The sequence below is a fragment of the Apus apus genome, chromosome 13 (genome assembly GCF_020740795.1).
Source record: "Apus apus isolate bApuApu2 chromosome 13, bApuApu2.pri.cur, whole genome shotgun sequence".
Lineage (NCBI taxonomy): Eukaryota > Metazoa > Chordata > Aves > Apodiformes > Apodidae > Apus > Apus apus.
In genome coordinates this window covers 8914020-8941205 of record NC_067294.1, presented here as the reverse complement: position 1 = coordinate 8941205, position 27186 = coordinate 8914020, and the positions used below count along the sequence as shown (strand labels likewise).

At 46.8% G+C, this 27186-nt stretch overlaps 1 protein-coding gene across 8 annotated transcripts in view; it reads left to right on the top strand.

Annotated features, from left to right (window-relative positions):
• UIMC1 (ubiquitin interaction motif containing 1) overlaps positions 1–27186 on the top strand; it is a 38464-nt gene that overhangs the window by 5787 nt on the left and 5491 nt on the right. For 6 of the 8 annotated variants that reach the window (XM_051631281.1, XM_051631284.1, XM_051631283.1 and 3 more), the window contains exons 3-9: positions 5217–5307; positions 10345–10469; positions 10815–11969; positions 15504–15568; positions 18063–18151; positions 19072–19151; positions 22634–22802. In XM_051631281.1, the coding sequence (XP_051487241.1) occupies positions 5217–5307; positions 10345–10469; positions 10815–11969; positions 15504–15568; positions 18063–18151; positions 19072–19151; positions 22634–22802 (1774 nt within the window). The remainder of the gene's footprint in view (positions 1–5216; positions 5308–10344; positions 10470–10814; positions 11970–15503; positions 15569–18062; positions 18152–19071; positions 19152–22633; positions 22803–27186) is intronic. The other 2 variants (XM_051631282.1, XM_051631289.1) reach the window with 2 other exon arrangements.

The window sequence follows — 27186 nt, the reverse complement described above, 5'->3', positions numbered from 1 at the left end:
CAACTGTCTGGCTTCTGTAACTGTCTCAGCTCTTCAGTGTACATCAAGTTGAATTTCAATTTCAAACCTTGTAACTGTTGTTCTTGCTCTAGTAGGACCTTGTTATGTGTTCAAGAAGAGGTGTGGGAAGCTCAGATCAATAGCAATTTTAGAGAACAATACATTCTCAATTAATCTTGCATCTGTTAGGACATGGTTCCTCATGAATCAAAAGCTACAAGGACAATTTGGGCATCATTGATTCGATGGCTTTCTTCCTTGGCAGTCTCTTGGCAGGTATCTATAGAACAAGTCCCTAGTTCTGCTTCCAGACCAGCAGATCTTGTAGCAGCTGCACCTGGAAAGCCTCCAGCTTCTCACTTTTGATGATCTTTGGCAGACTGCCTCTCCCAGGAATTTTTCAGTCGTGCTGGATTATCAAGCTCATCCATGTTATTTTGCCAAGTTTTCTTTCTTTGCTCATGTCTATGCTGTGGCATCTGCAGAGCTGCATCAGAAGGAATTTTTCTGGACATGGGGCTTTCTGATCTCTGCTATATATAATCCTGGATTCAGGAAACACTTCTCTTTTTTTCTTTGGTAAGGCTCTTGTCAAAACAAGAGGAGACAACCTTCTTTGTGCAGACTGTGTCTGTGGAAACGCAGACATGACGAATGAGTAGAGTGGTTCCTGTCTCCCCCAACCATTTAAATCTTGTGGGGAATTGGTTGCTCATGCCAGAAGAGAGGTGATCATTCACAAATACACAATATTTCAAATAGTGGTGAAAAGACCTCTCTCTAAGCATAGTAACTCCTGGTCTGTCTCAGGACCCTCCTTCTTGAGCTGGGCTGTTGATAAAGACTCTTTGACCCTCAAGGTTTTCTGAAGCCTGAAAGATGATTGTCACCCAGCAGGAGACCTGGCCAAAAATGAGCACGAAGCACAGCCAGAGCCCCAGCAGTTGTGCTAACCCATCTGACTGATCTGCAGCCTTCAGTGCAGTTGATCCCAAAATGCTGCTGATCTACTCTGGGACCTTTCAGAAGGGTTAATTTTTCCTCAGTAGATCCTTTGGGAGGTCTCAGAGTACCTGCCTCCACTCACAGAGTGGCTTTTGGTAGAAAGAGGGAAGTGTCTTTGGGCATCCTGTCCTGTCCTGTTCTCCTTCAACTGCAGCAGTGGGCACTTTGTTTTGGGACCAGGCATGGCCTGTAGGACATCTTGCTATGGAGAAGATGGTGCAGGAAGCATCTCAGGTAGGATGGCAATGCTCACCTCACACTGCTGACCATTTGAGTGAAGCAGAGCCACATGGAGTCCTGCTGCAGCACCCTGCTGTCCCCATGGGCTCTGCTGCGGTACCGAGGGACCTGGTGCCTCCAGTTCCTAGAGAAGGAGGCAATGTGGTTGTGCTCCCAAGGAGGCTTGGCAGCTCTGCTGCACTTACTCCTCAAAATCAGATTGGTCTGAATCCAGGCTCTTCATAGCTTGGTAAAAGCCCTTTTTCTACAGAGGCCTCCCTCCCATCTGTCAGGACCTACATGTCTGGCATGAGCCCTGTTGTGTCTCCTCATTCAAGTCTCCACTTCCAGCAGGTTTGTTCTAATGAACTGAAAGAGCAGAGCTGAAGCAGATTCTGAACTGAAGTCAGACTAATAAAGTAGGGTGTGGTATTAATTTCAGCAGCCGCCTTGGCTAGAGCCAAACGTGGCACTTCCAACATCTAATTGGCTTTTAAAAATAAATTAGTCTGGTTTTCATCTGCATATTTCCCATGCAGGATGTGTGGTGTTTGGCCATGGCCTATTGTTAGATGGTCCCAACTGCAGTTGAGCAGTAAAATTGCCCAGACCTTTTGACTTTGCAGTCTGCACTGTTAGCTGTGGAGACATTCTTCTGTGGCCTTTCCTTCCGTGAACCAGTCAAAGCTGTTTTCTGTGGTTTATGATGTGGATTTGAGGGAGCAGGATGTGGGAGGCTGGCTACTGGCTTCCATTTATGGGCTTTAGAAGTGAGTGGAGCTGTATCTATTTCTGCTGGTGGAGTCAGGTTCTCTTAAGTGTGTGCAAAAACATTTTTAAAATGGGAATTTGATTTCCTGCTGTCTGGTGAAACCAAGCAGGTTAAAAAAAAACAAACAAGGAAGAAGAATAGTGGCTGCCTTCCACTAAACGTGTAGGGAACTTTGGAAACCCGTCTTTTTCTTGCTCTGTGTACAATACTGACAGTGAAATGGCTCAAAGAGTGCATCATAAATTAAACTGCAGAGCCTGACACACAGGAAGAGAATTTGGATTCCTTCTGGCCATTCTGCTTTAAATTGATGACAAAGGAGGAGCAATGCTCTCCAGGCTGGTGCTGAGCAGAGGTGTGCAGTTCCCATCTCGCCTCTGCTGTAATAATTAGTTTCTCCTGGAAGTTGTGTGTTGGAGATGACCTTGTAACTAAGAGTATTGGCTGCAGTTTGGGAATATTTTAATTGATTAAGATTATTTTTGGACTAGTGATCTTATTAGAAAGGCAGTTGGTTGAATGGCCCCCTGAGTTCCTATTATCCTTGTAGACAGATGAGCATTAAAAGGGTCAGAAGGAGCAAGCCCAGTTGTCTTCGAATTTTCTTGGCCCCTTCTGTTTCCACTATCCATGACTGCATTTATGCAGAGCACTCTGAGGCCTGCGGGGCTCTCTCCCAGCAGAGGTACAAACAGCCATAAATCCTAATTAAAAGGTATGTTTTATTTTCTGGGTTTAAAAATAAAGAAGATTTAAGAATTCTTGGAATTGAGATGTGTGTATATTTTGGCCCATCAGGATTAATTGGATTTGCTTCAGCAGTTCTCTGTACCGTGGCTGTTTGGTAGAATGCTGCTAAGCAATTTAAACATCTTTCTCAAATGTATGAGGTTCATACAACACGTGTCCTGCAATAATTTTGCTCCTGCCACTGATGTAAATGTTGAGATTCTTCAGGACTCAGCACAGGGAACTGAAGCGAAGCCGGGCATCCCACCCGGCACTGGGAATGCTTTTCCCTTCCAAAGCCCTGGAGGTGTTTGAACCTAAGCTTGTCCTGTGGTGCATATTGTAAACTTGTGTGTCCGTGCACAGAGCAGATCCTGGCAGCCGTGGAAAGTTTGGTGTGCTCATAAATCACACTTGTGCCCTGGAAGAGAGCTGCAGATGAGAGTGTCAGGGTTGACCTTCCAGCAAGTGCAAGATGATGCGGGGAAGATTGATGCATAGAGAGAAGAGCTGGGGATTTACAGAGCCTGCTAGGATTAAACTGCCCCTCTCTTAAGCTGGAGTAGGTTTAGCACTGTTAGATGGGGCTTTGGGGAAGAGTGGGAGAGCTGTTGCTTAACCTCCTCCAGCATGTAATCCTAGTGTGATCCTGGTGCAATCCCACAGACCGTTCCCCACTCCCTTAGGTATGAGCTTCCTGCAAGGTCAGCATGGGGCTGCCACTGCAGACCAAGGTAGGGTGATTTATGGAAAACTGTGGAGAAGGGTGATGTGCCAGGATCCTGGAAGGGAGAAGATTTCACCTGCTGGGTGGTAAAAGGCAGGCTCAGAAGTAGAGAGCATCCATCTAGCAAGAGAGAATGTGGCTGTGAAGCAACCTTTTGGAGTCACAGTGGCAGGTCTTAGAAACGTGGTACCAAAACCAGGCTGGTTGGGGAAGAGAAGGAATCACTCAAAGGAAAAATCCCTTAGGTATGACCATGAGTGTGTATGTGGACTTGCCAAACATGATTGCTGCCTTGTTGTGAGCTGATTCTTCAGTCAGTGGAAGTGAGGAATGGTGTAGGTATTAGCGCATGTAAAAGCTGTAATGTATTAGGGTTTCAGGAAACCACTTAATAGTACGTCTTGCAAAATCTTAGGTGGATAAATAATTCAATTTGTTCTAGAGTGTAACATTCCTGGATTGAAATCCTGCTAAAAGACTGTCAGCAAAAGCTGGTGATGAATAGAAGAGATGCTCATTTGGGGGAGATGTAAAGCTGAGGCCAAGAGGATCAATATTAGGTCTGTGTGAGTTTTAACATCCTCATTAATGATCTGTAAGAAGGAGCAAGTGGTGTATATACATTAATAAAATCTACAGATAACACTAATGCTGGAGATGGCTTTGAACAAAACTCAGCATAGAGGTGGAATCCAAAGGACTTCAGAGGTTGCGAAGCACGGGCAGTGGACAGCAGAAATTGATTACACTTGAAAATAAGCAGTGTATCCTTTTGCATTAAACTAGCCCAAGCCACATGCCCCACCTTGAAGCCACCCTCCTGGCACAGGAGGTGGTGTGAGGCACAAGCACGTGGCCAGTTTGCCGTGACTCTCATGGACAGCAAAAACAACTGTAGCTGCAGATGGAGGCGTGTGAAGCCCCTTTCTGGCCAGGCGTGGGTCTTTGCCTGAAACATGGGGTTTGATTCTAATCCTACCTGATTTAGAGAGACAAATTGGAAGGGGTCCAGTGCCAGCCTTTGGTAATGTGTACGCCCTCGCTTAAGCCGTTAGGACAGCAACTTGCATAATTGTGTGCCAATTAAGCCTGTGACCGTTCTTGTTGCAGTCTGTGCTTAAAGCAGCGTGCATTTAGGTTGTTTGTGTAGGTATTATTCCTGGAGGCTTTGAGATGGCAAATTTCTGAAGTATTCAAGCTTCAAAAATGAAACACTCACGGCAGTATAGTAAGAGAATAGCACCAGAAATAAATACAGCTGGCTCTGCTGCCCTTGGGGTGCATTAGCCTGGAGCCCCCAAAATGGCTTGGATTCTAGTTTCTGGTCACCTGAAATGGTCTGGGCAGGGCACTGGACACTGTGTGGCAGGAAACAGTCCTGGCTTACAGGTGTGAGATGTTCACTTACACAAAGGTTTTGTTTTTCTCTTTGGAGTGCTTACAAATACTAATGTTTTAGCAAGACCAAACAAATTCTCTATAACATCATGGGCAGCAGGTGCAGTGCATGGTGGTGACTGGCATGAAGTCTATTGTCTGTCCTACTTCTCTGTTTATGTCAGTCTGTAACTCTTTTTTTGCTCGTTATGCTTATCACACAGCTTTTAATAGTTACAGAGTGTGCTTGAATTGTGTTTGAAATTCAAATTTTGCACAAATAGTCTTGTTGTTGAACCAGTGTTTGCATTTGAGTAGTAGGGGGAGGGAGTTTGTAGTATTTCTTACATGTTGTATGCACTCACAGTTGTTTTTTTTCCATTGCAGCAGGAGTCAAAGGAAGAGAGTGGATTGCAAAAGAAGAGAACAAAACAGCAGCTGGATAGAACGAAGTTTGCTGCTAAGAGAAAAATTGCACGTAGGTCTCGAGTGTGGGGCTGGGGAAGCAGCTTCTGTTGTTTGTGTTAGAGATTATTTCCCTTGCAGAAAGGCCGTGGTGTGGCTGGGGATGAACAGCTTTCATAGAAGACCTTTCTCAGGGGTAAAACTTGCCTTTCTGTCAATTGTTTTTTCCCCAGGCGCCGTGTGCGCAGACTGGCGCACTTCCAAAATAAGTGTGTGAGGGTGTTGGTACGTCACTGGGTTTCAAAACTGGTTACAGCTGATCTGAAAGCACTGTCAGTCACAAACTGCTTTCCTGCTCAGGCCCCTCTGCTGCTGTCTTTCCCTGTAACATCATGATGCTCTGATCTGGCAGTTGCAGCTCAGGAAGGATCTGAGTCGCAGCTGACAGTTCTCTGAAATCATTGGCTCGCAGTGCAGGAGCAGCCACAGAAGCCAGCGATGTTGGGCATCATAAGGAAGGGTGTTGAGAGCAAGAGATTTGTTTTCTGTCATTTTGCTGTTACATGAAGTGTTGGGGCACCCACATCGACAGCACTGTGCTGTTCTGGTCTCTGCATCTCAAGGACACGGTGGTACATCCGGAGAAAGGCAACTGAAGCCATCAAGGGGATTGAGCAGCTGCCTGATGAGGAGAGACTGGAAAGCCTAGGGCCAGTCTTTTAGGAGAGGAGGGTGGGATCAAAGTTCACATGGGGAAGGCTCAGCTGAACCCAGAGCTGTTGTTTACCAGCTCCTACAGCTAGGGTGCGGCCGGTAGAAATAGCAGGAGATGGATAGGTTTAAAACAAGTGAAGGAAAGTAATGCTTCACACAGCAGGTAGTAGATTCCTGGAAGTTTTTGTTATAGGAGGTTGTGGAGGGGTCAGTATCAGCAGCTTTAAAAGGGTTTAAATGTATTAATGGACAATAGATCTATAAACAGATGCTAAAGGCTGGGATGTTCCTGCGCATCTTCTGCAAACAGCATTTCTGAATGCTGGGGATGCATGAGCAGAAGGGACCACTGAGCATGGTTGGGCTTGCCCATACTCCCAGTACTGCACCCCTTGTTACTGTGGTGAGGCAGGTGGACCATTTTTGGTGATCTGTGCTCACACATTCTTGTGCTCTGCAAGGCAGCAGTTCATCTCGCATGTTAAATTCAGAACATTTTAAAATGGGAGAGATGTTATCTCCTGCAAAACCCAGAGCAATCACTGAACAAAATGGAGCACGCCAGTGCTCTGCAAGCAGCAGCAGTTGGGCTTGTCAGTCCTCAGAGGGCTTGTGTGAATTAAATCGTTTTTAATAGAGGCCTAAGGCCATAGCATGAAACAGCCTGGCTCTTTGTGGGAGTTGAAACCCACTGTGCGTGTCCTGTGTTGAACAAGTAAGATAGCAAAGTCAGAGATGAGGGAAGAGGAGTTCTTTTTCTTCTTCTTTTCCTCCCAAAAGAAACAGAACCCCAAACAAAAGCTGAAACCCCCCTTGGAGATGCTGTTAAATGTGACCAAACATAGGACGCTAAGAACAGGGAGTTTCTGAAGTTGGATGTTCTTGTGTCGCTGAGCATGCAGCGTTTTGGGAGCTGGTGCTGTGCCAAAGGTGTTCGGTGTGCTCCCAAAATCCCTGGAAGACAGGGTGGCAAAAGCTGCCTTTTTTTTCTTTTAAGCATGCCCATGTGCCTCCTGGAAGCACAGGAGGTTGGCAGGTCCTGGCACCACTCAGTCAGAGAGCGGTCACTTGTTTAAGCAGGTGTGGTGGTGGGTCTGTTCTCTCATTTATGGGAAGCTATAATTAGACTTTTGGTGTTTGCTTTGAGGCATATTAAGGTTTGAAGTAGTAATTATTTTTCTTGGTGTCCTTAAATAAATTCTTTGAATTGCGAGGCAAATTGGTCTTTTTGTCAAGGTTTGGTGCTTCTGGGTAGAGCAAGTTCCTTCTCCTCAAAGCTGGAAAATTTCAGATATTTGCAGGCTGTGGTTTTAAAGTGTATCCTCCCATTTTTGCTTTGTTGTGGTTTTATTCGTTTTAACCTAAAGCGATAACTAAAATACATCTGTGACGTTTCATCCTGACAGTAGAAATGGAAATACAAAATCTAAAGAATTCTCTCTTTTTCCAGAGGAAGTCGGTGCTTTAAAGCACGTTTAAGTGTTTTTACTGTAATTGTGCTTGGACATGTGGAAATACTGAGATCCTACATTTCCATTATTTTTGAGTAAATCTCTTTATTAGTGTTAGAACTACAACTAGTGGGGTTTTGCATCTCATTCACTTTGCAAATGTCAAAATAGAACATAAATCGCTTAGCAAATTGCTGTATTAGCATTTAAAAAGGCTCTGAAATGGTTTAATTTGTTTAGGGCTGCGATGTCTTAAAAACAGTTTCTCCCTGACCCCTCCTTCCCATCTGTGGTTTTCTTGGATGTCCTGGTCCCTGGAGAGGCGCTGGGATTTCCTACTGTGTTGGGATGTACATGTGACAAGTAGATTTTGGAGTGTGAGATGCAGAATTCCCAGCTGGAGGTGCCGGGCTTCTAGGAGGTGTGTGTGTGAGCTGAGTGAGAGGGAGTCGTCTGTCCAGATGGAGAGGTGATGTTCCTCTCAAGGCTGTGGAAGCCCCTGCCCTGCTGGCAGGCTCCTGGAGGATGGCTCATTCCTGGAGCACTCCAGAGGTCTGTTTGCACACACTGGACAGGGACTACTGCAACACCCTGAATTTCTAATAATTGCAGATTATGACCTGTGCAATCAACATCAAGATCAGTAAAATGCAGAGTGCTGAGAAGTGATCAGACGTGTAGCACAAAATACTGTCAGCTCTCGACTGCTCAGCTTAAAGCAGGTCAGGTCTCCAGGAAGACATAAGCAGAGCTGCTCTTTGCTCTCCCCACTGTAATGCCAGGTGGATTTGAACTCGAGATTTTCTCATCTCTGGAGCACCTACTCAACTGGAATGTGCACTAAGTGCATCTTGTTTGTCGCTGGTTTCTTTGCCAGAGGCAGCATTTGTCTGGCACATTCCCTGTCCCCAGAGGGGAAATTGCTATGCCAGGGAGGGAGAAGAAAACAAAATGTGCAGTAGTAACTCGCCAAAAAATGTTTCTTTTTATTAAGCTTTATGGATGTTGATAGCCTGTACTGGTGAACACTCAGGCTCCTGCTTTTATTTATGCACGTGGAAAGTCTTGTGTTGTGGGGCATGGATCATGTGCACTGGTTTTCTTGCACATGTCAGAGTTTGCAGCATCTGTCCTGATTGCTATGATGGTTTGGTCAGGGAGACAAATCAGCACACACTGAATGCTTGGGAGGTGTTTGGTATTGCTGAAATGCTGTGTATTGCTGCTCTTCTTGGGGATGGGAGTCTTCTTCATACACTGGGCTGCTGTGTGCTTTCCATTAAAGGATGCATTTATTTTTTTTTCTTCGTCCCTCCTGGCTGTAACATCACAGAGTGACTTTGTCCAAGGACAAAAGATCCCCATGAGCCCTCAGTGCACTGCAGTCTGCCTTCACTTCAACCTCTTTCTTAATTTTTAAAGAAATTAAAAAAAAAAACCAACAACCCACAACCTGAAGCTAAATGCTGATTTAGTAGGACATGGATGGGAATCTACGGCTGACAATCAGAACAGTCCAAAAATGCTTGAAATCCTGCTTGGGTGGGGGAGCAACAAGATGGGGGGAGGGCAAAGCAAAGCAAAGGCTGCTGCTGTGTGGCTGCACCTCAGTGCAGTCCTGCTGTGGTGCACAGGCTGTGCTAGGACCAGTGCAATCCAGGGCTGCTGTATTTTGGTGGCAGCTGGTAGGATGAGGATGGGTTAGAAAATGGGAGCCTGCAACTTCTGAATGCATCTTTATCCAGGGAAATGTCTGTCTCTGAAGCTGGCTGCAGTGAAGGCATGTTTTGTGCTTGGACGGCCTTCCTGCCTGTTCCAATCGTGTCTCGTCAAGCTCTTTTAGCCCGTTGGAGAAGCCTTTTAGTTCATGCATGAGATGGTGCGTGCAGGATTCTGCCTGAAGGAGGGAGTGGGTTTTGAAGGAAATCTGTCAATTTGTTTTGAGTGAGAAGATGTATTTTTCAGCTCCTGAGAGTGCTGTTGAGTTGTTTTCCAAGCTGCACTCCGTTCTGCAGGCGTTGTATATTTTAAGCATAGTGAAAGTGTTGGATGGAGACTAAGTAAATAAGTGTTTTCTGAAGTAACTAACTGCTTTGTTTCTAAATAGCCAGTCTCAGCTTCTGGTTTGCTCTGAATGAGGAATATTTCAGGAAGAAATTTTCTGCTGAAATAGCAGTTACAACTGTAGGAAACCTGTTTCCCATGCATGACTGCCATAGTGATACAGTGGAGCAGTGATGTGAGCAGAAGGGGGATGTATGCATGTGAAAAATCCTCCATAATACCAATGAGCAAGGAACATTATCCTCCACAGAGCTTTCCACCTGCGGCTCAGGGTGAACACAGTGTAGCTCTTTTGCTCTTGGGTAGGTCTCCCGTGGTCTTGCAGGTATCTACATGTCAGAAGGCAGTGAGACATGCTATTTGGCTAGTAAAATAGTGTATTAAAGATGTCTTCTTTATCCTGTCTTGCTGCTGAACCTATCTGATATAAAAATGAGCACGCTTTAGGAATCCATCCTGTTCCTCTCTCCTTGACTATGCATTCTGCAGCTGTACAGTGTGGTGGTTGATGAGGCCAAAACCAGATGTCCCATTGTAATTATGTGCCCAGGGAGATGGAGTTTAGATAGCTGTAGAAACACTAACAGAAGTTCCTGACTTAGGTTACCTTTTCCATTCAGTGTTGCCTGCTCCAGTTTTGGTGACACCTTTTCAGGAAAGCTGAGGTTTAGGGATATTTTTAGTGTTAATGGTTGGACTTGGTGATCTCAGAGGTCCTTTCCAACCATGATGATTTTGTGATTGGTCTGTGATTTAGATGTTTTTATCCACAATCCTCCTTGGAGGTGGGAGCCTTGGTCATCTTTCCCAACACGTTGGATATACACTGGGTGTTTACATAAGCCCACAGCCATGACATTATCCTTTTCCTTCTGCTGCAGAGATGACTGAAGAGGAACAGTTTGCACTGGCCCTGAAAATGAGTGAGCAAGAAGCCAGACAAGTGAATTGTCGGGAAGAGGAAGAGGAGGAGCTCTTGAGGAAGGCCATTGCTGAGAGCCTTAACGTAAGTGTGCTTCTGTGAAGAGGCTTCTAGGGTTCTTCAGCAACGCTGCTTTCTGTGCTTGCTTTGCCACACTGCATCAAATGAGGTTTTACTGGGGGCCTCGCTGTTTCTGGTGTGAGCTGGAACTGCAGCAGTCACAGAGTGGTTGTTTTGTACCTGTCGTGAGCTGATGCCAGGGGGGCTACTACTACTCATAGTGAGAGGGGCTTATTTTGGGGTACACAGTCCTGATCAGGAGAGGGGGTCTGCAGTCCAGGTGATGGCTGCCAGCATGCTGAGGGAGTCCTTTCTATGCTCTGCTGATAGAGAACACATCTCTCAGAGAATCAGCCTTGTGTTTTTCAGAGCTGTCAGCCCTCAGACTCCTCTGATGCAACCCCTCAGTTGTCTGCAGAAGTGCTGGGCACACGAGGCCAAAGCCAGCCTACTGAGAAAGAAGGCTCTGAGATCCTGGGAGGTCTGGCACTTTGCCCTGACACCCCTCGCTCCGAGTGCAGCTCCCACTCCCAGAGCACCAGAGCTGATGGGAACGGACAGATGGACGTTGCCCGGAGCCCCCTGGTAGTGTTGAGGAGGTTAAGCCAGGAAATCGTTGAAAGCTCACTAGTATCCAGCATAATTGTGTCTCCAGGGAAGAGCCAGCCTGCAACAAGGTCAAGTGAAAAGCCTTTCTCACCAGCAAAAAGTGATTCGAGTGACATGTTACCCAGCATTCTCAGAGAGGACTTCTCTCTGAGTCCCACCTTTGGCAGGGTGACTTCACGCTCCTGGCAACTGACACCTCGGAGACTGTTCACAAGTTCCCCCAGCTCTTCCGAAGCAACAGGCCACGAACCAAAAGAGCAACCCCTGCCCTGCACTGGCCATTCTACGGGAGAAGCTGGTGCCGGCAGCTCGGCCACGCTCTGGAAGAGCTGGACCACAGAACAGTGTGGCAGCCCCGGGAGAAGTGGTGGTGGAGCAGGTACCAAACACACCTCACAGCCCAGGCAATCTGCCAGAGTCTCTGTTTCCACAGAGCAAGCAGAGCAGAACGAGGTGTTCAACAGTATCCCTGAGCTTTGCATGCTGAACGCGGCGGAGGAGAAGCACAAGCAGGAGGAGGCGAGAGAGACAGTGCACTATTACTGGGGCATTCCCTTCTGCCCCAAAGGGGTGGATCCCAACCAGTACACCAAAGTCATCTTGTGTCAGCTGGAGGTTTACCAGAAGAGCCTGAAGCAGGCTCAGAGGCAGCTATTGCATAAGAAGGAGTTTGGTAACCCAGTTGTGCCCAGTTCTTCCTTGAGCCAAAATGAGCTTGGGAAAGGAGAGCAGATAAGCAGGGAGAATGGGGTTGCTGATGATACAGAAGATGGAGACCCAGATGGGCAGAAGGAGTCTGAGAGCAACACCTGGCTCCTGCCTTCAAAGAGGAGAGAGGCAGAGAGTCCAGGGCACAGCATGGAAGAAGAGAAGAACTCCACTTCTGATGATGAACCGACCACCAGCTATTGCCAGGTAAGACCTTTGCTGTTGAGCAGTCCTGCTCTTCTGTCCATTTTAGGTTTCAGTCCCTTCTGCAAAGCAGGCACTGCTGTTTAACATTCCTCTTAAATTTAGGGACTTTCTCCCCTAGCCATATAGCTTACTGTGAAAGAGGAGAGGAAAAGCATACAGGCTGATACTGGCCTCACAAATGGCAGGGGCCATCATGCAGCCTGGCAGCCATCCATTAATGCACCGCTGAGATAAAGACTTCCAGCTGACTTGTCCTTCTCAAAAGGGTGTAGCCTGCCAGCAGCTCAGGGTAGCGAGCACAGAGATGATGCTGACCACCACCAGCTCTGGATAAACAGCTTATAAACCCGTGGCCATGTGGGGAGCTCTGTGTTTTCCTTTGCAGGCAGAAATGTGGCTTTTGTCCTTGCAGCACAGCCTCTCCTTTTTACACCTACACACTTGTCTGCATCTGAACGAGCTTCACCCTCACGGATGCTATTTTCCCTTGTGGTCCTGCGGTTGTGGCCAGGAGAGGCTCTGTGTTCTGCCTGCTCAGGGTGATCTGTCATTGTGGCAGTACTCTTCGTCCTTGTTCTACTGGTTGGGCACCTTCTCTCCAGCTTGCTTGTTGGGTCTGCTCGACGCTAGGTGTCAGCCAGCCTCTGTCTCCATCAGGGCTTGCTTCTTGGAGCGGAAGGCAGCTTTCTGTCACTGCTAAGTTTAAACAGATTGCTAGTCAGATGAAGTATTTATTACTGCTGTATTTTAGGTTTGTGTCAGCCTTTTCCAACCCTCATTTTTCATAATGACTTCACTCCCGGATCATTGTATAACTTTATCTTCTCTATGACTGAAGCCTCAGCTCTGTTGTTCCTGTTTTCAAGTGTATTTGATCATTTACCCTGGTGTTAGAAAGATACTTAACTTGTTTTGTGATATTTATATTCTGTCTTGTAATATTGAACACTTAGGAAAAGTGTCATGTCTGCATTTTCTGGTTGCAGAAGAAGTGCAGAGCAGCCTGTGCTGAAATGTGACTTTTCATGACAGTGCTTTGGCTTGGGTTTAGCAGATACAGATTTAAACAAGCCTTAGAGGTGACCTGCAGAGGAAGGAAACTGACTTGTGCCCTTTTTAATTTCTGTAGGGTAGATACAAAAGACCTGAAAGATTCTTAAGGCAAACTGCTTTTTTTTTTTTTTCTTCTGTGTCCTTTCCTTTGGAAAAGGAGGTGTCATTAGTCTGGAAGATTGGGGTGACTGCAGGTCTATGGAGGTGCATGTTAAAACCCTTGGAAAGCTACAGCAGCTGTGAAGGGCATGAACTTTTAATCAGTGTTGAAAATTGTGTGGGTTTTTTTTTTTTATATTATCCATTTAATGCTAATACTTAATTAATTATTGGGGAGAAAAGAGGTTTTAGTGGTGCTGAGTGGGAACTTGTAATATACTCATCCTGACCACAAGAGCTCTCTCAAAGGGCCATAATGTGTATGTAGGTGTAGTCTTCCTTATTTTTTCACCTTAAAAATATCAGAAAGGGGGAGCCTACTTTACATTTTCAACCCTAGCCTAAAATTTGCCAGTCTTTTATTTACTTGGGAGAAAATAATTTCTAAGTGCCCTTTCAGCTGCCTTATCACTCCCAGCTAGAGAGGCTGCTCCCTTCTCTTGCCTCGCTGTGCAGTCGCACGTTGAGGCCAGTGCAGGTGATTTACTTGCAAGATCGATATGTTTGATGTTTGCTTGTGCCTTGTGTCCAATTTTTTATTTCTGTCAAATACAATTGCACTGGCAGTGACAAAGGGGGCCCAGAGCAGTCATGTCCCTGGTGTACTGCATTGCTCAGACACCCCTGCTGCCTCTACTGCCTTGGGGCTCCCCACTGCCACCAGGACTGCTTTGCTGGTGGGGATGGTGGGAGATTTTAGGCTGTGCTGAGGCTAGAAACCATCCATGGGGACTGTCCTTGAAAAAGCCTTGTGCTGTGTGTTGTACCAGTGAAATGAAGGTGCAAATGCTGTGATTGAGGGAGCCTGCCTGTACCCCTGCTTTTAAACCCTCACCTGGAGCAGGACCTTCCATCACTTCAGTGGCCAACTGCTGCCACTGCCACCCACAGCCAAGGGATGTTTGCACAGAGCAAATCTTGGTTGTCAGGAGATCTCATAGCCTGTGAACCTGCTCTAACGAACTTCAGTGCTAATAAAATCAGTTTTTTCATAGCCTTTCAAATAAGGTTAGGAATTCTTGGTCTTTAAAAGATTCAGAGGGAAGAGACCCAATTCTGGAGAGTAAGAGTCTGGTGACCTGAATTAATGTTGGATCTTACAACATATGTACTAGGAAAAGCAGGAACATGGCCCAGTATTTGTGACCAGAGCAGAGGCATTGTTAAGACATGCCTTAGGAGAAAGAGAAATAAAAATAAAGGAGGAAGTGTGGTGTTTTATGTTAATGATGAGTTAGGCTGTGAAGAATTCAAGAATGTAGATAAAACAGAATATTTGGGGGTTGGAGTCACTTAAGGGAAATCTGGCAGGAGGCTTTGTTTTGGGGGCTGCTTGGGAAGTGCATCAGCCATCCAAGAGTAGAGATAATCAACGCTGGAACCTACAGTGGAAATCAGAGACTGATAGTTTAATAGACTCAAGGAAGGGAGAAGAAAACCCTTTGGATTTCTTTGAGAGCTAGCAAGAAGAAATTGCAGGCCTGACAGCGAGGACTGCTAATAAGCCATTGTAATTCCACCTGATTAGAGAATGGCAAGTGCAACGTGTACGCGGGAGAAGAATAAAGGGGTCTGGGTAATGACTGGCATGTTAGCCTGACCTTAGCAGTGCACAGGGCTTTTGAACAAATTTTAAAGGAAAGAGTAAGTGGAGTTGTAGAGCTAAATGAAAAAACTGGGTAAAATGTACATGGATTGGCCAGCTGTAGATTGTGCAGGTTAATCTACTCCCTCTCTTTGATGGAACAGCTGATTTCCCAGTCAAGAAAAATGCAACAGATCTTATCAGTGTGAAACTTCAGAAGAGTACTTCTTGTGGTCAGACATCAGCTGCAGCAGTTGGTCAGGTCATCTTGGCTCAGACAAATAGATTTTTAACTGGAATAGGTGAGGGCTGCTGGAGTGCTTGAGCGAGTGCAGGAGGACACTGAAAACCTTGGCTTGTTTAGCTCAGGACAAATGGAGAAGAGCTACAGTTGCTGCCTAGGAGTGCATCAGGGTAGATGTGAGAAGCAAGGAGAGGGTGTGGAAGGTGATGGGCAAAGCTGGCATGAGCGAATGGCCACAAACTGTCCAGGAGCATGTCTAGACAGCAAGGGAGCAAAAGGTACTGCTAGGTGTTATTGCAGGGAGCTGCTGAAACACCTTACCAAAAGGAGTGATGGGGGCAAAAAGCTGATGAGTTCAGGATGGTTACTTACCTGTTTCCAGAAAAATAGTACGTAACAGATTAAGTGCAATGCCATGGGCAGAATCTGATGACCCAGCAGATCCTGGTTAGCTGTGTATGTTGTCTTATATAATCAACATTTTCCTTTCCAGGCCTCCCAGGTGCTGCCTGCAGAGGATGTCCATGAACATGGGGAGCCCATGCAAACTGCACAGAGGTGAGCAGGGCAACATCAGAGCGTGGAACCCATGGGCTCACACTGCTGACATGGGCTCTTTCAGGCTCCTTGGAGCATTTTGGGGCACAGTCTCACTGGGGCTCTCTGCAGGGCCTGGCAGCAGGGCTTGTTGGAAAGACTGTCTGCAATTGCTGCTGTCAGGTATCCCTGGAAATCCATGGCTTTGGAGCAGCATGAGGGAGAGGTGGGACACAAATGGGGTGAAGAGATCAGTTACTCTTGTTACTTTATAAAATGTGCAAGGTGCATGCCAGTACTTGATCCAAGGACTTGATCCTTGCCCTCTGAAGCTAATGTGACATGGTGCAGTAAAACTGTGGAGGTGGGTAGGTGAGCTGAAGGTGAGTTATAGCAGTGTCATCACGTGGTCTGTCTGGGAAGGCACTTAGGCAGCATGGTAAAGGGTTTACTGGATTTCTGTGTGTATTTTTATGTTCTTGCCTTACTGCTGAAGAGGAAAGAAGGGAGGAGGAAGCCAGACGGCACTGCCTGTCAGCCAAAGATAGAGTGCAGTGCTCCAGAAAAGCCACTTCAGCAGATGACAGGTGTGGGACAAGTCAAAATTATTTTCTTCAGATTTAAGCCTACTCCTGTTTTCCTTTTTTTAAATTCTCCTTCCTGTGGGGTGCAATTCTGCAGCAAAGGCTCTGGGAGAAGAAGGGCAAATGGGAGAGGATTCAGGGGGCATGTTACAGGAGAGGGCAGCTAATGTCATGTTTTTAATTTGCTGGGTTTTGTAATTTAAACTTGCTTTGGAACAGAACTGCCACCTTTCCCTTGATCTAACAGCATTTTTCCTGAGCAGTTAGTATCAATATGCAGAGTATGAAAATCTCTCTTGCTTGGACCTTTCTAACAAGCTTAGAGCTTGCCTTGGGGAGCAGGAGGAACCTGTGGCTGCTGAGGCTGAGTCTGTGAGAGCTGAGTCTGTGTCTGAGCCTGCGCGGGAGGCACCGAGGTGTGAGCTCTGCAGCGCTGCTCTCCCGCCTGCCCACGGAGAGAAGAGTCCAGAGTGAACCTCTTTCCTTTGGTGTAGCTGATGGGGGACATTCCCCAAGCCACCCAGCAGGCTGTCCCCCTTGGGCTGGGACATACAGGGGTGCAAAGCCCCTCCTGGAGCAGCTGGCACATCTGCAGCAAGGCAAGAAATGGCCACGGTCTTCACAGTTTTGTGCACATTAAGTGTTGCCATCGGACTCCTGGTAATTTGCCAGCACAGTCCTCTCTTGGGTGAGGCTCAGGCACCCTGGTTGGCCATTCTCAGCAGCACTTAGTAGAAGAACACGGCTCTGAGCTGCCTGAGGTAGTGAGGCAGCTCTGGAAGCAGAAGCAGGAAGAGGCTGCATTGCTTTCTGCCGGCCGCTCTGCCTGGTTGTGTTACGCTTTGTGCAGAGCAAAGTAGATTGGGGTTTTAATAAATTATTATAGGCTTTGTTACCAGGAGATAGTTGGTGTAGCAAGAAATATGGTTTGACTTCAAATTGATTAGCCCATTTTATAAATGTCATAGTGGGTTGTTTTGTGTGAGTTCTTTTGAAGTGAGCCCTGATGTTAGTCATGGAGTAAAACATGCTCAGCCTGGATTCATAACAAATGCTGTGAGATGCTTTATTTAGAGAGAAAAGCCACTTGTGATTTCCTATCAGAATTTTGTTATTTATCATAAATCAGCAGAGGCTGTTCTGTCCTCTCTAAGGCCTGTGGTTGAGCTTAATAAATCTTCTATTTGTCAGTATGGGGATTCATGTTTTTAAAGTGTGTTCTTGCATACTTGATCAGACTAATCAGAAAGCCACGCAAAGCGCAGAGCGTGTCAGCATGGGTGCCAGACTTACTCAGCAATGCCTGCCTGGTTTTGGAAAGACACTGTGCAGTGTTGGGGAGGAAAAACAAGGAGGAATCCAAAAGTCAAAACGAGAGGAGTGATACCTGGTGCTGTTCGGAGGAACCGCGGCACTAATGTTTGGACTTGGCTGCAGGGAATCCCTGCCTGGTGTTGCATCCATGCTGCTTCTGGCTGCTGTGCACAGCAACAGGGAAGAAAATTAGCAGAGTGAACAGGGAGAGGGTAACGTGGGATAAAGTGAGTCTGTGTCTTTCCTCTCTGAGGATGTCCTTCCCCAGAGAGAAAGAAGCGCAGTGATGGTACCTGCACAACTCCCACATCTTCTAAGAATAGAAAGACTCAAGAGAGTTGTGAGCAGGTATTTTTGCTCCCCTGACATGAGACAGTGACCCTTTGTGCCTTTTTGTCAGGGACTCCTAGAGGGAAAAATGTTCCCTTTTGAGTATTTTGCACAGGACATGGTTCTATACTGATATTTCACTGTTATCACGGTCATTTCTGGCTATTAGGTACTGACCACTTGGAAATTATGGCATCATCTGCTGTTCTAAACTGCATGAGACAAACAGGTGCATGCTGTCACACCTACTGGATTGGAGTTTCATATTATATTTATATTTTGAACAGCACCTCTGTGTTGACCCCACTTGGCAGTAAAAGGAGCCCAGAGATTGCTACAGAAAACTGTGCTGAAGAAGAGATCTCTGTTTGCCCAGGTAAGAGGCACTTGAAAATGTTCTGACTTTTGCACTGCAAGCTTCACACTTGTAAAATTCAGAGAAAAGAAGAGAATGTTCTAGTAATTTGAAGAAAATGAAATTTTGGTTTTTTCTCCGGGATTTGGTAGACAGGGCTGAAATTATCCAGGTAATGTTGTTTGATTTCCCGGTTTTGGATTCTTCTAAGATACTTCCATGACCGGGAATCGCTGGGGACTTGCTATTGAAGCAACTCCAGGATGTTTATTGGTGCAGAGGGATCATTCAAAACAAGTGTCAGGAGTGGTCTCTTGAAGGCAATCAAACAATTTTCAAATTTTTTGGTGTCAAGATATGTATAAAACATGAGAGCTGAAATAATTTTTGCCTTACATTAATTAAACCTGTTTGGGACCAATGAGTTTTTATCCTGTCTCTCCTACCATGTTTGAAATTTTTCCAGTTCAGGGTTTTATGTGAAAAAGTTAATTAAGAGACTGTTCCTGTTCACAAGCAGCTGTAGAGGGAGGTCATGATGGTACTTGGAGGCATATTTTGTTGCTAAGGAATACGTGGAGGTCTAAAGAAGGGGTGTGACTGTGAGGGAGACCACAGAATGGGAGCTCTGTTTGTCTCAGTGCAAGGGAGAGATCTATTCTTGCTTTGTCTCTATCCCAGCAAGTGTCCCACATGCTTTCCCTGTGTCTAGTCTCACTCCCCATGAAGCTGAAAAGCTGCAGTGGCTTTGTCCTCACACCATCATGCTGTGACTTTTAACCCCTCATCTGGCTGCATTGTTGCACATTGTCTGATAACATTTGTGGCAAGTCTAAAAAATGTTTTGAAACTGTGAAAACGCTGTTAGGAAACAGGCTGAGTTATATCAGTGAGTGAGGAGGTGGTTTGGGGGCTGCTGACATGGAGATGTTTTTCTGCAGAGACCCAGCCAAGTCCTCTGGAAGCTGTTGAGGCAGAGAGGGAAGAGCTCTGCTTGGGCAGTGAAGAAGCACCTATACAGGTAAAAGAGCCTGAAAACGGGGAAAAGTCCTGTTTCTAGTCCTGCCTTCCAGACCGTGGTTCACCTCAGCTGTGCTAGTGTTTCCACTTGGGGAGCTGGGGCTTCTGCTGTTGAGATCCTCACAAACATTTTCCTCTTCACTTTTCTCCACTGGTTCATTACTCCATTCCCTTTTGGCTGGATGTTGTGTGCAGCTGCCTCTGGAGCCTTTCAGTCCTGTAGCTGGGAAGTTATAATCAATTCCAGCCCTTCCTTTTCTACCACATGAGCTGCTGGGCTGGAGGATGCCATTAGTGTGACGGCAGAGCTGTTGCTTGGCCAGGCTCACGGGTTTAGTGCTGTGATGTTCCTTGGGAACTGTGAGAGGGGTCCTAGTAAACCTCAGTCACTCGTGTTGTGACACACTTCACTCTGTTACAGTTCTCTGAACTTTGGTGTTTGTTCTCCACAGACCATCTCCAAGAAGCTGAGAGGGGAGGTTCACCCAGAGAGACTGGGCTGGGATAAAGATGACATTGAAGTGTGGAGGGCTGGTGTTGGTTTGTAGTCCAAGGGGAGTGACCCAAGTCTGGGAATCTTGATATTTGTGCAGTAATAGTGAATAGCAATGTTGAGTCAGTGGCAGGGCCATCCTCTTACCTCCCAATGCAGATGTTTGCTGTTGTGTGGCTCCTTTCCCCGTGTTGTCACACCTGTGCAGCAATTGCTTTGCAGCTGTCACTGTATCAACATCTGATTTCAGTTCCTGCTTCTGATAAAACTCCCTTTGTCTGTTAATTTAGAGAGCGATATCAAAGGGGTTGCCAAGTACTCCTCTGGCAGGGTACATGAATACAGAATCATACAGCTCTTGACAAGAGGATTCATTTGTGGAAAGCTCATTCTGGGAGTCTGCAGCTTGCACAGTGCGTCTGCAGCTCTGATGTCTCATTGTCACAGGCCTCTTAATAAACCAGCTTCTGTTCTTGTGTGCCTTTCATTCTGCAGGTATCTCAGAGCACTGCTCAGGCAATTAGAGACTGCAGCAGGGTGAGGTGGTTGTCCTGTGCTGAGCCAGGTGACCGCAGCCTCTGAAGCACATTCATGACCCATTTGGCTGTGGCTGGGGTGCTGTCCTGTCCCTTGTGCTTTGCAGAGGGTGGCCCAGGTCTCACCTCCACCTAGATGGCCCAAGGTGATGGCATAACTACCTGAAAGGTGGTTGTAGTGAGTTGGGGGCTGGTCTCTTCTCCCTGGTGACAAGCAACAGGGCAAGAGGAAATGGTCTCAAGTTGCACCAGGGGGTTTAGATTTAGATGTTAGAAGAAAATTCTTCACTGAAAGGGTTGTTAAGCACTGAAACAGGCTTCCCAGGGTGGTGGTTGAATCACCATCCCTGGAGGTGTTTAAAAGACGTGTAGGTGTGGTGTTTAGAAATGTGGTTTAACACTGGACGTGGTAGAGTTAGGTTAATGGTTGGACTCGATGATCTTGCAGTCCCTTTTCAACCAGAACGCTTCTGTGATCAGCACAGTGTTCAGGAGTGGTGCAGTGGGGCTTCCTGGGGACTGTTTGACAATATTCTAGTTGGCAGCAGGTGCTGGTCTGGAGCCTGCAGCCCTCCAGGAAGGCTGCAGAAACAGCTACCACGTGCAGCAGTGGTGAGCATGGAGCCAGCACAGACCGCTGGGAATGACTTCTTTCCTGGCGGATGCTGAGCCAAGACACAGGAGTCTTGTTGTTGAGCTCAGCCTCTAGCGTTGCTCTTGGCTGGCTGTTGGCTGCAAGTACTGTCTTGTAGGCAATTTCCTCTGCTAAAGAGGAGAGCCAGCAGCCTCTGACAGTGGTGACTGGTTCTGCGGTTGAGGTTTTCCAGGCTGTTACAGCAAGGTTTTGTACAAGTGGTTTTGGGACCGTGGTGTCTTTTGTTACAGAATGTTGCATTTCCATTTAAAATTAGTAATTTAACACCAAATATAGGTGGGCAGGGTGTGCAGAATCAGTCATCTCCCAGGATGGCTTTAGAAAATGGCATCTAGAAAGGAGCAGTGCCTGCTGCTTTTCTCATCATTTTTTTAATGTGTGTTGCCTGACTAGGATAGCACAGGTTTGATCTGATCATTCATATTTGACACATCGTGTTTTTTATGTCTCTTCTGTGTGATGCCCTGCTGTGAGGACTTCACAAGATGTGGTGACACTGTGATGTGAGAGCAGGGTACAAGTGCTAATGCTGTCAGCAGCCTGTGTGTGGCGGGAGGAACTCTTGTGGCAAATCCTCCACAGAAATCCAGGGGAGAGAGCCTCCTTTGGAATGAGAGAGGAGTTCCTGAGGCTTGGTGCCCTAGCCTTTCAGCTGGTGTCTGGGAGAGGATCAGACCCTCATTTGGAAAAGCAAGTAATAAACCGAGTAATAGGACAAAGGGCTCCAGTGGCCTGAGCATCTCAGCTGACCCTCATTGCTGCTTCCCTGAAATTACACCATTGGAGGGAAGCAGACAGCAGTTTTGCTGCATTCTGTCTACATATCACTGCTTAGCCCTAAGAACAGAAAACTCTCTTATATTATTTTTCTATAGGTTCATTCTACATGGTTAATATCTAAATAACTTATTAAAATGATTGAGGGGAGAGGAGGAGTTCTTTCTTAAATGTGGAAAAACCTTGTAGCAAGCCTGACTAAGCAGAGGGCTGGCTAGGACTGAGATGGCAGCAGTCTGCTGCCTCTTGGGGTCAGGCATAGGGAGCAGGCTGTGTCTCTGCTTGTGGGTAGTGGAGCATCTCTGTGCTCTGTAACCAATGCAAAAAGGGAGTATTGGTGAGTGGTAATGGCACCCAGAAAGCAAACACAAGCTGTGACATCTTGCCCTGGTGAAAAGCCACTGCTAATAATTTTGTGTGACGTGGATTTTTAATGGTGTTGCTTCACTTCTTGATCCGTACCCCCTCTGATGCCTGCTCCAGCCACCTCCTCTAGAGAGGAGGAGCTTCCCAGTGATCTCTCCAGACTCCCTAAAAGCACAGCAGCTTCCTTTCATCTCGGGGGAAGCTCTTTTCCCAGACAGTGCCACCTGTGTAGCGTGGATCGTGTCCAGAAACTGATGAGCACAAGTCAGGTGTTGAACTCTTGCTTTGCCCCATGAATTTTCCATCAGTTTCGCTTCTGAGCTTTCCTGATTAATGGAAGCTTTGCCATTTTTCCATGGTAGTGCAGGTGGTGTTTGCCTTAAATGGTGTGCATGGCTGTGCAAGGACATTTCACCATGATTCAGCAGGGCATGTTGCCTTTGGAAGAAAAATTAGTTATTAGTGCTGCACAGTTTACTCAGCCAGTGGTGTTGTTTCTGACCAGTATGTGATGAAGGGAGAATAAAACTTTCCAAGAAAAACTCAGGGTGAGTAGCTACTGGGCAGCACGGAGCTCTGCACCTAGCAAAAAAAAAAAAAAAAAAAAAAAGATTAAAATGGCTTTGTCTGGCTAATTTTTTTTTTTTCTTCCTTAGGCTGGTGGAAATGAAGATGCTGGCAGGGCTGTGTCAGAGTGCAGTCCTGCAGCTGCTGCCCACGTCTCATGCCCGCTGTGTGACCGGGGCTTCCCAGCTGCGGAGATCGAGCTGCACGCCATGTACTGCAACGGTGTCCTGGGAGAGGAGGCTGGTGGGGAGAGTCCAGGTCTGCCAAGTGCTGCTTCTGTGTCTTAGCTGTCTGTGCTCATCCTCCTTTCCCTTGTGGCCAGGTGCTGCAGTCTTGTCCCTCTCAGGGTATTTGGTGCATGGTGTGGCATGCAGGGAGGTTTGTTCATCTTGTTTCATCTCTGAGAAGGCCAGGAGAATGGTATTGGAGTCTCCTGTGTTTCCAGCACCTCCTGCACAGAGACATCTCACTGATTGGATTCATAATTCATCACATTATTAGTCCCTTGGAAGTGTGTAAGCTGAATATTATGCCAGGATCTGGCCTTGGATGCTTCAAGCAGTGCTTGTAAGACACATCTATTGTGTGTTTTGTGAGGACCTGCAGTGCATCTGCTGGTGGTAGAAAATGGCAGGCTCCCGAGCCACGTGGGTGAGCATCCTTCAGGGCTCTTGAGAAGGGAGAATGTTCTGTACCACTCCAGGCACGGCCTGTGCTCTGCAATGAGTCTGACATTTGTATGTACAAAAATGGCTTGTTCAGCTGTAAGAGATTGCAGGAAAGTTTGCCTCCCTCTTGTTCCCCTAAAATTGCGAAATGATAGCTATCGATCTGGGAGCTTGGATTTTTCTCCCTCATGTGAAGAATGAGGCATAGAGGCACAGTCAAAATGCCCGTATTAATCCTCTTTGCAGTCTTTTCCCTATCAGTTCTCTGTAGTCAACCTTTGTAGAGCTTAAGTGAACAAATACACCAGTTGGCTATCAACATATTCAATAAGTTATGTTTTAGCTGCTGCTTGAAATGTAAAGTCAGTGTTAGCACAATGTCAGGGGCAATGTCAAGGTAGTAGCTTGTAATAAGATTAACTTTTCAGGTTGTGAATATATAATTTTCAGCTACATGTTTGGTTATTAAATGCAACCTAAATCTATGATGTTTAGTAATATGAGCAAATCGGAGCTAGTACAAGACCTGTAACTTCTGCCTTTGTCTGGCAGGAGGAAGTTTCACCGTGTAACCTTAATGCAGAGTTGATGTTGTTTTAAAATACCAGGTCATTGTTGTACGAAATCTTTGGGGATATGATATGGGTCCTGCCAAGGTAATGGGAGCCAGAGTTAGAGGCTGATACTGCTGGGTACTGAATTTTGGCAGAGAGTTCTCTCTGCAGGCACAACCAGCTACTAATGCAAAGCATTCAGCTCAGGCAAATCACAAATTGTCAAAGTTCCTCTCCCATCCTGAACACAGGTATTATTCTGCTCCGTTTTGTAGTGTGGATTTTTAGTATGCATTTTAGCAGGAATGTCTTTGGCCCTGTGGTAATCAGGTCCCTGGGGTGGCTGGACTTTGAGTGTGTCCATTGATCCTGGGGAATCCTGACTGTGATCAGGAAAGGCTTTGAATTCTTCAGCAGTGTGAGGGAATTTGTTCTTTCCTTTGGTTTTGGCTTTCAACAGGACAGAGTTCAAGGCTGGCCTCTCCACTCTGCTTCCAGACTGGTCTCCTTGGGGATGTTTGTAAGGGTAGTCATTTTAGAATTGCTATTCTGCTGTTCTGGCTTGTTCAGAACAATTCCCCATAAGAAAACTAACCTGGAATAAAGGGGATTTAGGTCTACAGCAGAACAATGGTTTGGGGACAAAATCACAGTGATTTGGGTTTTCTGTTGCTAGTTATTCTCGTATTTTTCCTGCAGAGACTAGGCTTTATTAGCCATAACACTCTGTGATGTCTGTGTTGTTTGCACCAAGACACTTTGCAGGACCATGGGGCTTCCTTGACTGGGAGCAGCATGTAACACGGGGCAGAATCCTGCTGGGGCTCTGGCTGGTGGGGCAGCTCATTCTGCTTCCCAGCAGCTGAGCAAAGGCTGCTGTCATCAGGAGAGGTCTGAGCTGGTGGGGTTGGGGTTGAGTAGGCAGGGATGATGTTCAGCTCTGAGCAGAGGCCAGACAGTAGCCTGGCACAGCTGTGCAGGTACAAAAGGACTCTGTTTCCAGGGCTGTTATCTTGGCATCTATCACTAGCACAAAATCTGTAGGTAAAGCTAATACATGGAGAGAAAAAAGAGGTGGCAGACTTGTCTTCTGAAGCAAATGCCAGCTCCTTTGTGGGTCCAGAAGCTATTCTCTACCACTGCAGCACTGTGTGCTCTTGGCTGGCTGCTGGCTGCACAGCAACAGCCTCGTGTGCCCTCCAAGCCATGCCCTCATCTGTTAAGAAAAGACTGCTCCAGTTTTCCTTTGGTCCACTGGGTTAGAGGTTCCTGGTCTGTCTTCAGATTTATTAATTGGATTTAGTCCTGATGTCTTCGGAATTACAGATTATGCAGTCCTGCAGACTGTAGCTGTCAGGTTTTTTTCTTCTTAAAATTACAAAAGGAGAGGTTCTTGCTCGCTTCTCCCCTCTCTTAATCATGCACCAAGGTATTCCATTGTTGTGTATCAGGAGGCCAGCTCAGTCCAGCTGGTATTTAAGGACAGGCTTTCAAGTGAATTATCTGGGCAAGATGAGTTAGTTTCTTCTTACGTATGTACACAGTTGCTCTGGCTGGACGCCCAGACCACCACATACCTGGGCAGTATGAAAATCTAATCATGAATTTCCATTTTCCTCTGATCTGAGTAAATAAAAAAGAAAAGCCTACTGTTAGTCAGTACTGTACCAGGTTGGGGAAGGGTCACATCCTGGCTTTCCAGCTCAATGACTGGTGTTAATTCCAAGTGCGCAAGTGGATCCATGGAAGTGCTGTGCCAGCTCCCTCTTCCATCCCACACTTGGCTGAAGGGTTGGTGTGTGTGAGAGAGGCTCTCAGCTGGAGTCACTGTGTCCATCCCTGCTGCTGTCAGAGCAGGAATCTGCTGGTCTCAGTCTGGAGGTAAATCATGGCCACTACTGAGTACAGCAGATAGTCTCAAGCTTTGGGACATACTCTGTTCCTCTTGCCCTCTATCTATGTGCTCCCAACCTCTTAATTCCCAAGTGAGCCCAGGAAAAATGAAGATTTGGTATATTCCTTCCTCCCAAAGCCTCAAATGCAACCTGATGCAGCTCTTAGCAGCAGCACTGGTGCTGTTAAAGAGCTCCTGACATCAACAGAGGTGGCACCGGCACAGGAGGAAGAGTAATGGAACAGGTGAAGAGGAATGCTTCATCACTTCTGAGAAAGGATGAGTTGCTGGTGACTGGAGCCTGCTACTGCTAGGGTGCAGCACAAAAAGTGAGGCAGTGGTGGTGAGGATGGGGAAGAAGCTGATGGGTCAAACCACTGGTGGACCTCAGTGACTGTGGCCTCGCAGCTCTATGCCCTGACCTGGCAGCCCCAGGAGGTGATAGTGGGACTGTGCAGGGAAGGGTTTGCTTCTCTTCCCCAGGGTGTGAGCTGGAGCCAGGCAGGCCAAGGATGACTTACTTGTCAAGCAGAAGAAATGCTGAGCCAGGGAAAAGGTGGTTCTTGGGCTACAGAGTGTGTCTGACCCAGTGGAGATCATCACATCTGTGAGAGTTATAAGGTTCCTGTCACGCAGCAGGTCAGCACTGCTGTGGTGGGGATTTTCCCCATGGCAAGTGTTTTCCCACATTCTGAACCCCCTTCCCATGGGCAGCCAGTGTGTTTTGGCGAAGGTCGTGCCTTGCCAGCTGGCCCTGTTCTCTCTCCTGTGCCTCTGCTTCCAGCAGCACAACTGGAGGTCTTCCCCTGGGCAGCTGCAGAGCTGGTCCCAGACGTCTCTAATGGGCCCATTATGCCAGATGTGTTCACTGCTTTTGGAAGAAAATAGAACTGATTAACACCTGAGCTGATGCATGAGGCTCCCAAGACGGTGTTAAAGGAATATTAATGAGCACACGCTGATTTGGAGAGCAGCTTTCACCACGCTGTCAAACACACGTGTTGGTTGGGATGCTGAGAGGCTGGATGGCCTGGAGGGTGGCCGTGGTTGCCAGTCCTCCTAGTCAGGCTGCCACTTCAAATGTGGGCCAGGTTAAGTTACAGAGAGACATCCCCTTCAGTGCTGGTGAGAACCGAGCTGTTGGTATCAGTCATTGCCTGTGAGACAATACCCATGTCTGAGGAAACTCTGGAGCTTGTTTCTTCAGTGGGGATGTCTCCCAACAACTCCTGAGCATCTCACAGTGCATTTACTGGTTGTGGCTGCGGATCAGTGGTTGCTACTAAGGGAAAAGCTGTGTTGTGTCAGCAGTATGGGTAGATACTGGCTTTGCCTAATGCTGTAGAAATGAGGTTTTGCTCAAACGGATTTGATTTGCCTTTGTTCTGCACAAAATGTTGTGCATCCCTTTCTTTATGGGCTGACAGTAACAGGTTTGTTGTGCCTATACCTTGGATTTGGACCTTTCTCCTAGTGAGACCATGGGAAGCAATGTTACTGGGCTGGAAAACAGCTGCCTGTGTTGT